This window comes from Sminthopsis crassicaudata, chromosome 2 (assembly GCF_048593235.1).
Source record: "Sminthopsis crassicaudata isolate SCR6 chromosome 2, ASM4859323v1, whole genome shotgun sequence".
In the NCBI taxonomy this organism is placed as follows: Eukaryota; Metazoa; Chordata; class Mammalia; order Dasyuromorphia; family Dasyuridae; genus Sminthopsis; species Sminthopsis crassicaudata.
In genome coordinates this window covers 449,879,184-449,889,975 of record NC_133618.1, presented here as the reverse complement: position 1 = coordinate 449,889,975, position 10,792 = coordinate 449,879,184, and the positions used below count along the sequence as shown (strand labels likewise).

The 10,792-nt window shown below is 35.4% G+C and overlaps 1 protein-coding gene across 1 annotated transcript in view; it reads right to left on the bottom strand.

Annotated features, from left to right (window-relative positions):
* Positions 1-1,048: 1,048 nt before the first annotated feature.
* Positions 1,049-10,792, bottom strand: part of LOC141557280 (lipopolysaccharide-binding protein-like) — a 29,585-nt gene continuing 19,841 nt past the window's right edge. Inside the window, exons 11-15 of the mRNA XM_074292718.1 lie at positions 9,481-9,548; positions 6,125-6,170; positions 4,079-4,142; positions 3,478-3,554; positions 1,049-1,521 (exon numbers count right to left, since the gene is read on the bottom strand). Coding sequence (XP_074148819.1) covers positions 1,477-1,521; positions 3,478-3,554; positions 4,079-4,142; positions 6,125-6,170; positions 9,481-9,548 — 300 coding nt within the window. The 3' untranslated portion in view covers positions 1,049-1,476. The remainder of the gene's footprint in view (positions 1,522-3,477; positions 3,555-4,078; positions 4,143-6,124; positions 6,171-9,480; positions 9,549-10,792) is intronic.

Here is a 10,792-nt window from a genome sequence, read left to right as displayed (position 1 = left end):
GCAAATTAAGACCACTCTGAGATACCACTACACACCTGTCAGATTGGCTAAGATGACAGGAACAAATAATGACAAATGCTGGAGGGGATGTGGGGAAATTGGGACACTAATACATTGCTGGTGGAGTTGTGAAAGAATCCAGCCATTCTGGAGAGCAATCTGGAATTATGCCCAAAAAGTTATCAAACTGTGCATACCCTTTGACCCAGAAGCGCTACTACTGGGATTATATCCCAAGGAAATGCTGGGGAGCGGAAAGAGACATATATGTGCCAAGATGTTTGTGGCAGCTCTTTTTGTTGTAGCTAGAAGCTGGAAGATGAATGGATGTCCATCAGTTGGAGAATGGTTGGGTGGATTGTGGTGTATGAAGGTTATGGAATACTATTGCTCAGTGGGAAATGACCAGCAGGAGGAATGCAGAGAGGGTTGGAGAGACTTAAATCAACTGATGCTGAGTGAAATGAGCAGAACCAGAGGATCACTGTATACTTCAGCAACAATGCTTGTATGGGGATGTATTCTGATGGAAATGGAAATCTGCAACATAAAGAAGATCCAACTCACTTCCAGTTGATCAATGATGGACAGAGGTAGATACACCCAGAGAAGAAACACTGGGAGGGGAATGTAAATTGTTAGCACTAATATCTGTCTGCCCAGGTTGCATGTACCTTTGGATTCTAATGTTTATTGTGCAACAAGAAAATGATATTCACACACATGTATTGTACTTAGACTATATTGTAACACATGTAAAATGTATGGTATTGCCTGTCGTCGGGGGGAGGGAATAAGGGAGGGGGGGTAATTTGGAAAAATGAATACAAGGGATAATATTATAAAATATATATATATATATAATAAAAAAAATTAAAAAAAAAATTGCCCTTAGTCACAAAGGTATCACATAACAGAGCTGGGATTTGAATCCAGAGTTCTTCAACTCCAAATCTACTACTCTCTCTGAAGTACATCAAATCAAAAGATAAACAAACCTGAAATGTATGAACCTGTCTGGAGACAATATGGACCAGGACAAGAGTGATACAGTCATTCAGTTTTTTATTGAGTCATTTGGGAGTGGGGGAGAGATTTAATGGATATCCACAAGGAAAGAGGAAGAGTACATGGGACTGGGGGGGGAGAAAGAGGAATGGAACCAAACTCCATGGAGTTTCCAAGAGAAGCCAGTGGTCCTGGAGATCAATGGGTGTCACTGAAAAAGCTAATTTATACAGAGAAGGGCATGAAGTATCAAGAGGAACCAGAACTTGGAATCCATAGGCTGAGTCCCACAGTGACACACTTATCTTCAGCAGATCCATGTCATAGAACAGAACCAGAGAGATCCAGACCATGGGAGAGAGAGCCCAGCTACAGTGTTTAATTCTCCATCAGAAATGAAGCCTTGCCTGTAGAAGAACAATCTTTCCATAGCTAGCTATGACTCCTACTTGTCAGTCCTCTTCCTCTTCAGTTTTTAATGTACTGAACATTGGATCCCAAAAGCAGAAAGTTCTAGAGATAAAAATAGAGAGAATACAGAAGAGAAAAATCATCCTCTACTCGAAGAGACAACTCTAATTTAAGGAGAGACAAGTCATTTCCTTTGGAAACTCTTGGAAAATGGAAAGTCCCATTCTAACTAAAATGAAATCAATACACAGAGGTCATAAATACTCCCTAGACCCTGTGATCTTACTAAAACACAGTCTCTGTCAGATGCTTCACTATTTATCTGTCGTTTTATAAACGGATGCCTTTCTGGAGGACCAGCATAAATGCCACTTTCTGTCACCTAAATTTTCCCTTCCAAGCATACAACAGCAAAATTGTAAGCTGTCTGGCATTACATTCCTGCCTCCTGATTCATTTCCCTTCACCCAAAAGAGAATCTATTTCTAAAACTCAAGGCAATGTCAGTTATTGTTCACTATTGGACAATAGCAAGTGGACACCATTTTCAGCTTTATCAGCTTTATCATCATCATCATCATGGCAGTTTGGTAACAATGGAAAGAATTTTGACTCTACAGTCAGAGAATCTGGGTATATAAATTCAGCCTCTTAGGTTTAGTAAGCAGCCATATGACCTTGGACAATCAATCCACAAGCATTTATCAAGTACTAGTTACCTGACTGAGTGAAGTACATAAAGGGGACATAAGACAAAAAAAAATGTAATAATCTCTGCTCCCAAGGATCTTCTAGTCTTTCAGAAAAGTAACAGTCTCCCTCAGGTTCAGCAACCTCATCTGTAAAATGAAAACACTGGACTAATTGATCTCCAAGATCTCTTCAGCTTTATAGCATCACCACCCTGAGTCTACATTCTAAGTTTCTATTAATTATATGCTTCCAAGTAGTGTACCCAACACAACTGAATAATGCCAGGGTTACCTGGCTTTTGTAAATAATAAGTGAGAATTTGTTTGCTGAATTTCCTTTGGGTATTGAACTCATTTTGACATTTCTCCATCCATTGAGTTGGTAATGGCTAATGGCAGGGAAAATTGATCAATATTTAATTCTTATTTTGACACTGAGTTATGTAGACTGGCTTTTTATATGTTCCTTATTTCTCATATCATTTCTTATTCATTCTGTCCTTAAAAGTCCAGGCACTGAAGAAGAGCTGAGAAAATGCATCTCTCTCCGTTCTTTACAGAGTTGAGAAAATGTAGGTATAGAATGTTATATTCAAGTCATGTGATCAGTTTGCTGAATTGTTCTTTTTTTCCTTTATCTTTTGTTACAATGAGTGGTTTGCTGAATAGTAAAGAAATATTATAAAAAATAAAGGTGAAAATAAAAAATATCAATAAACATTTTATTTGACTCCTGGATTTTTGTACTCTGTATCTTTATAGACAGAGTGGATTAGGAGTGTGGAATATAATACATAATGTCCGATTTAATTGATGATGATTAATTTTGTTCCCCTTTCTCTCTCTCCCCTCCCTTTTTATTCTTTATCATAAGGAATGGTTCACCAGGAAAGGAAACAGGGAGGGAAATATTAGGAAATATAGTTGTGTTAAAAACAGCAAAAAAGATGCTAATAATTGTAAGTTGTTTCAAGAGGTATTTCAAGTTCTATTCTTATCCCTACTTCTTGGGTCCCCATTCAGTTTTGGGTTCTTTTGCCAATTCGAAAGTTCCAGTTCATAATTCTGGCACACAGGGAGAATATGCCTCTGAATCTAAGCCATTTGCTGGGACTAAGGCAGGTGTGACAAAAGACAAGCTGATAGCAAAGATATTCAGATCAGTCCCCCAGTCCCCTCTTAACAGTAGCCCAAACATCCAAACCTAATTCCTCCTTGAGATTTCCCATGTTCCCATTTTTCCATTTCCCTCAACGTACCTATCCCATCCTCCACTCTTGCTACTCTGTTCATAATCCCTAAAGGGGCCCCCTCAAATCACTTCTACACATTTTTCCTTCTTAGGGTCCAGCATCTTCTCACTGACCTGATATGGTTGAACAATAAGGTCGTACAGGTGAATATTTCTTGGCACAGGGAGAGGAAAACCTATCTCCAGATTTTCTGAAAATTATCACATAACAAAGAAGATTATTACACAGAGAATTCAGGAAAGGTAGAGATCACCAAGAGTTGCTTTGTTTTATAAAGCAAATAGAGCCCACTTCTTATCCACTTCTTTATTTCAGTATTTCAGAAGTTGTAAGATTTTTACAAATGTCTCTGTTAAATCACTCCACCAATGCTGATTACAACCTCTCCCGATGAGAGCCCCTCATTTAGCGAAGCTAGTCACTGGGCCGATGCTCAAAATCTTTCTACCTCAGCTGGACATGGCAGAATATGTGCTCAGCTTTCCCAATCCTTGAGAGCCCAGAGGATACTCCACACCCCCAAAGAAGACGTCAAGTCTTTCTTACACCCTTATCCCATGAGAAAGACCTGATGTCTTCTTTAAAACATGATGGAGAAGCTGACAATTTGCTTAAAGTAAAGTGAGAAGCAGAACAGGAAGTAGAACTGAGACCTTTTCCATGTCCCCCACCCAAAGGGGACAGACCAAAGAAGTCTTCCCAGCTGCCTCTTACCATTGACAGCAGGTAACAAGGTGCTCAGAGCATAATAATTCAGGATAGCCTGGATTAAGGGCACCTGGAGAAGACAGGAGATGCAAAATAAACATATACACACAATGCATGAATTGAAGCAAAAGGAAATAAACAGAATCAGGAAAATAGTATCAACAATAGCAACAACATAAATAGGGGGAAAAAAGAAAGAAATGGGGCACTATTTAATTACAATGACTAAATTTGGTCATGAAGAAGGAAAAACAAAATGTGCCTCCTTCCATTACAGAAATGAAATATGCAATATGAAACACAAAACCAATTAATATATTAGTTAGTTTTGCTGAACTGTTTTTTTTTTTCCCTTTCATTTTTATTTCTGAGTTCAAATCTGACCCGGGATACTTATTACCTATATGACCTTGGGCAAATCAGATTATTTCTGTGTGCTTCAGTTTCCTTCTCTGTTATCTGGGGATTATAGTTATTTATTATTTCTTCTTACAAGTTTCTCTGAGAAGGGTATAAAAACAAAAGAAAGCAATAAAATTTAAAAGAAAAAAATTAAAAAGAAAATCTTAACCCACAATGTATATGGACATCATAGTTAACTGGAATGGACCTTAGAGATCCCCATATCAAGAGGTGTAAAACTCAAATAGAAACGAGGGCCACAATGCATTCCTTTTACAAAGAAATATTTCCAATGATATGATCACAAATAGTGGGGTTGATCTCAAACATCTGTGACAAGTAGTAGAAGATGCCCCAATGGGGACCCAATTGGAACTAGCTATTTGGGCAAGACAGCTCTTTTCTTTTCTTTACTTTTCTTTTTTTCTTTTCTTTTCTTTCTTTTCTTCTCTTTTTTTCTTTCTTCTTTCTCTCCTGTTACCTCTATCTACATAAGGTACTCACTCCTTTTACCTATAAGTACTCTGCCCAAAGGAATGTAAATTTTGATTTTTGAAACCTCCCAAGGTATCTTGGTGTTTACAGGCTAGACTTCTGCTTTAAGGACCATGCCTTAAACCTAAATCACTCTGGCTCTCATTGATTGGCCAACAATAAGTCCCAGACCAAGTCCCACTTGGTCATTGTTTGGGCTCTGATTTGCTCAGAGTGAAATCCTGAGAGTCTTCCCCTCTCAAATTGATTTTGTTATCTAAGGAAAAGGTCCATTTTCTGCCTCTTTTCTTCCCCAGTTTTTATCAATGATTGGGTGTTGCCTCAGTTAAACTAAATTTTGTTAAAGATCTTAGCTTAAGATCTTTAACAAGATCTCCCATTGTGTCTAGGATACAGTAATCCTGATCTTGACACTGAACCCACATGACTCCTGAGAAAAAAGTCAGACTGATAACTTTGCACAGTTCTCCCTCACTTAAATCCAATTCACTTGCAGGTCATGGCATCACCTCCCAGATATCATGATCCTCTTTGAGAATGAAAAAACAAACAACAAATACAACACTGCTTAATGACTCACTCAAACCCATCCTCTATAGGAAGACTTCCCAAATCTCTCCACTATATTCTAACTTATTCTGAGATCCCAAGATCCTGATTATCTGCTCCTTTGTAAGGCCTTCTTTAGTCTCCTTACTCAGAAACTCATTCTTCCAACCCCACACCTCCTACAACACTTTGTTTCTACTTTTCTCACATTTATCAGTAATGTTGCATATTATGGTTCCCTATATTTACATTTTGTTCCCTCCTAAACTGGGAAGCTCACTAAGATCAGGAATCAATCATGCTCTTTCTAAATTAATCCTCCCATTACTCTGAATAAAGCAAGTCTTTAATACATGTATGCTGAATAAATGAATATGTGTTCATGTCTTCATTTTTAATTATTTATTCTATGCTAGTTTATATTATTTCTTAACTTCTTCCTATCTCTCTACTGTCTCTCAAATTAGACTATGATGCTATTTTGTATAGGAAAGAGTAAATCTCTTCCTCCTCACTTCCCTTTACTATAACCCAGAACAGAAGTGGGCACTGAAAGGAGATCAAGAAAGATGTAGAATGATAACAAAGAAAAAAATAATAACTTACATTGATTGGTCCGATATCTGAGTGTATTAGTTTCATGGTCAATGTACTATATGAGAAAAGAGAGAAGGATATGAGTTACCCCCACAATGTAGATTTTGTCACTACATGGACCAAAATATGAGTAATCACCTTGCCTTCAACCCATCTCCACGCTTAAAGAATGCTTGGGAAGAGTATGTTTGGCACTATCAGGCCACAATGCTTGGAGTCCTAAGAATTTTCTTTCTCATATTAGTTCCTGCATTCCTTAAAGAGTTCTATGCTTTAAGAAAAAGCATAGACATTTGAGGATGGAACAAAGTAAGATGTGCATTAAGGAAAGTGAATATTTACTTAGAAAACCCTAGAGAGTCAACTAAAAATTAATTGAAACAATTTACAACTTCATCAAAGTTACAAGATATAAAATAAAACCAAACTAAATCATCCACAACATTGTTACAAACAAAATCCAGTATGAAGATTAGAGAATGATAAATTCCATTTAAAATAATGATAGCTTAAAATACTTAGAGTTCTATCTGCCATGACATATATTGGTCCTATATGAACATAATTGCAAATACTCTTTATGAAAATAAAAACAAATCTAAATAATTAGAGAAATATTTATTGTTCATGAGTAAAGTTAAATCAATATAATTAAAAATGGCAATACTACTTGAATTAGTTTATTTAGTGCTATGCCAATAAAAACTACCAAAGGTACTTTATAAATTCATCTGAGGAATAATAGGTCAAGAATCTCAAGGGAACTAATGGAAAAAAAAAAGTAGAAAGTAAGTGGACTTGTTAGTACCAGATTTCAAATTATGCTACAAAGCCATAATTATCAAAAATGATTTGTTTTGGGGTAAGATATAGAGAAATCAAACTGTAGAGCAGATTAGGTATATAAGGAAATGAGCACAGTAACCTAATGTTCGATAAATCCAAAGAGCCCAGCTATTGGGGCAAAAAAAACTCACTCTGACAAAAACTTCAAGGAAAATTAGAAAGTAGTCTGGCAAAAACTAGGCAAACTAACATCTCACATCATACATTAAAGATAAACTTAAAATGAGTACAAGATTTAGACATAAAGAATAACATCATAAGCAGATTGGTGAAGAATGGAAGAAATTTCTTGTCAAATCTATGGATAGGAGAAGAATTCATGACAAATACGAATCAACTTATCTGAACACCCTTGACTATGCAATGTCCTGTATCAGGGAGCAGAATTCAGAGGTGATAAGACAAAGATTGTTGGATAGGATGAAGGTTGGAGAAAGGCTAAACAAGTCAGGGTATTTTTGAAATATTATTGTGGAGTACTTGTAGAATATTGCTGAGTAGTTAAAAAAAAAAGACTATAATGTGTATAGGAAAACACGGAGAAACTTAAAAGAACTGATACAAAATGAAGTAAGCATAATCAGGAAAACAATGTAGAAAAGAGGTATTGTGATAAAAATAGAAAGAACAACAAAAATCAAAACTAAATACTGGGAAATTACAATAAGCAAGGTCATACCCAAGGAATAGATATAAGAATCTACCTCCCTCTTTCCTTTTTGGAGAAATTGCATTATATATAAGGCTAGGTTTTGTTAATGCAATGCTTGTTTTTTGAATAGTTTTTATTTTTTTTAACCTTTGTTATAGGCTTTATAGGTTGGGAAACAGTTGGAAAAGGAAGAGATATAAAAAAGTTTGATGCAGATCAAAGTCAAGAAAGATCAAAGGATGAGGTAGAAAGAGCAAGTGCTGCTCCTGGATCAAAAGATCAAACCAAGTAAGAATCTGTAACAGTGACCTATAGCATGACAAAGGACCTAGAGACCATTTCGTATAAGGATTGGATGGAAAAATGGGAAAATTGTCTAGTTAATTTGGAATTGTACCTCAAAAGTTGCTAAATTGTACATATCTTTTGAACCAGTAATACCACTACTAGGTCTAAAAGAGATCAAAGAAAAAAGGAATAAGATTGTACAGACAAACAATTTTGAAAGACTAAAGAACCTTGGTCAATCAAATGACCAACTAGAAGATCCATGGTGAAGCAAACTACCTACTTTCTAACAAAGTGGTGTATAAGCTCATAGTGCAAAATAAGAAATATTTGAGGGCACTTTTAATATTGTGGTTTTGTTTTTTTCCAATTAGAATACAAAGAGGGAAGAGAGATAAAACAGAGTTTTATTCATTGAAAAAAAATAAGTTAATTTATTTGTTAAAGGACATAAAGGAACTAGAAATGTTTACCCTGAAAGAAGATTTTGGAAACAGAAGAAATAACACTGTATATTTGAAAGCCTGTCATATGGAAAAACTTAAACTTTGGCCCTACAGGATAAAATTAGGAGTATGGAATGAAAATTTCAGAAAGACAAATAGATTTACACTCAATAAAAGGAAAAAAAATTATTAGTTCCATCCAAAAATGGAATGGGCTATCTCAGAATATTCATAATAGGTTCCTTTTTCTTATTTGCTTCCCCAGAGCTTAGCACAATGCCTCTCACATAATAGGCATTTAATAAATGTTAACTGATTATTGATTAATTGATTGGTTTTCCCTTACTAGGGATTTTCAAAAGAAGGCCAAGTAGTCACTTATCAGGAATACTATAAAGGGGATTCCTATTCAGGTATAGTTTGGACTTGGATGTTAAGTGAGGCTCCTTATAAACTGAAAATTCTAAGGTTACAACCTATAATTTTTTCTAGAGTAGTAGAACAAGCCCCCCAAATTTAAATGTAATTAATTTTTGCTGACACGAAATGTGTCCATTTTTCTACAGGAAAGTTTACTTATTATGAAGTCTTACTGAAATTGCACTTTCTTTTCTTAAAATACACCAGAAAATCTAGGATATATGATTGCTAAACCTTCCTCTCACCATCCATTCATTCCATAGCCATTAGAAAAAAAAATTTGAGCTAGCAATTCCCAGAAAAAGCACAGAGGCTAGTCAGACATAAGGAAGGAAAATTACACTTGTTATAGGAGCAGAAAGACACAAACTTTCTTTCTCACAGTGGGTTGACAGTAATAACATATTGGAACTATTTTCATTGTCAAGTCACCACGCCTGGGGAATTAGGCATAATTTTCCACAGCAAACTGTGGAAAATTGAAATTATGAATTATGGGTAGGCAATTTATTGTTATATATTTTTAATTCTCCCTGATGTTCTGCTGGACACATAAAAATGTTGTTTTGTTTTCCTTTTCTGTTTTTCTTTTTTTTTAATTCTATATTTTTAACAAAATAAAAAAAATTAAAGTGCTACATACATACTAGCTACAAAAAAAAGAAATTATGAGGTTAGGGAATAAAATAAGAGGACCATCCTTTGCCTCTTACCTTCCTGGATTCACAGAGGAGACAAGTCTGCTGGCATTCACATCCATGGTGGCCCAGACAGTAGTTGTCTAGGAATAAGGAGCAATCTTGTTAGCACCTACGCTTAATTTGTGATGAGAAAACCAGCACAGGGATCTGATGAGCCCTCTGGGAATAAAACTTAAAAAATCAGTGAGAAGAGAGTGGAACAGATGGTAAAGTAGCATTTATATAATCCTAGATAGTTAGAACTAAAAGGAAACTGAAACTGTGACAGACAGACAGACAGATAGGTAGATAAACAGATAGACAGATAGAAATAAATAGCTATATAGATAGATTGATATATACAAAAATAGATCAAATCTTAGAACATAGAAAGTCAGGTCTAATGGATATTAGAACATAGCACTAACTTTTTATATATGTTCACTAACCTTTAATCAAAATTTAGCATTTCCTTCAATTACTAAAAATTTTTAAAGCATGATTCTAAGAAAGGATCCATATCAGATTGCCAAAGGGGTCTATAGCACAAAAAAGTAAAGATCACCTAATCTAATATTTTTACATTTTGCAATATGTTCATTTTAGAACAGGTTTTATAATATATTCAGAAACTATTTTGCCTGAGTTTTCAGAGTAAATTAATGTTGGACCCCGGACTAAAACCTAGATCAGAAGCAATAGATTTGGAATGATAGGGAAATGGATTTGAATACTGATTTGGCAACTTCCTATATGACCTTGGACAAATCATTTAACTTCCCTATATTTCAATTTACTCATGTGTAAAATAGGAGTGTTGAATTAGATGATTTATAAGGTCTCTTAAAACTCTTTATCCTGCCAGTAGCAAGCAGTCTTGTATTCTTGTTATCTCTGTTGTTTAGGCTAAGGCTGGTGAATCATATAAGCTGGGGAATCCTGAGCTTCAGTAGAGCTAAAATTGATGGGGTATTCATACTAAGTCTGTTGCTAATATGGTGAGCAAAGTAGACCACCAGGTTATCTAAGGAGGGTTAAACCAGCCTAGATAAAAAAAAGAATAAATTAAAGTTTTCATGCTAGTCAACAGTGGCACTGTCCCACAAGTGGCTATCATACTTCCACCCTAACATAAAGAGAGCCAAAACAAACAAAAACTCCTCTAAATCCCATGATACCAGTGTATTTTTTCTTTATCATCTTTATTCATAATTGTGTAAAATTTATTAATTCAGCAATATTAGAAGGGGGTCAACAAAAGCATAATTGAGGGGAGTAAATATGCTCTGATTTTATAGTTAACTGCATGTATGGAATACAGATAATTAGGGCACAAATTAGGCAC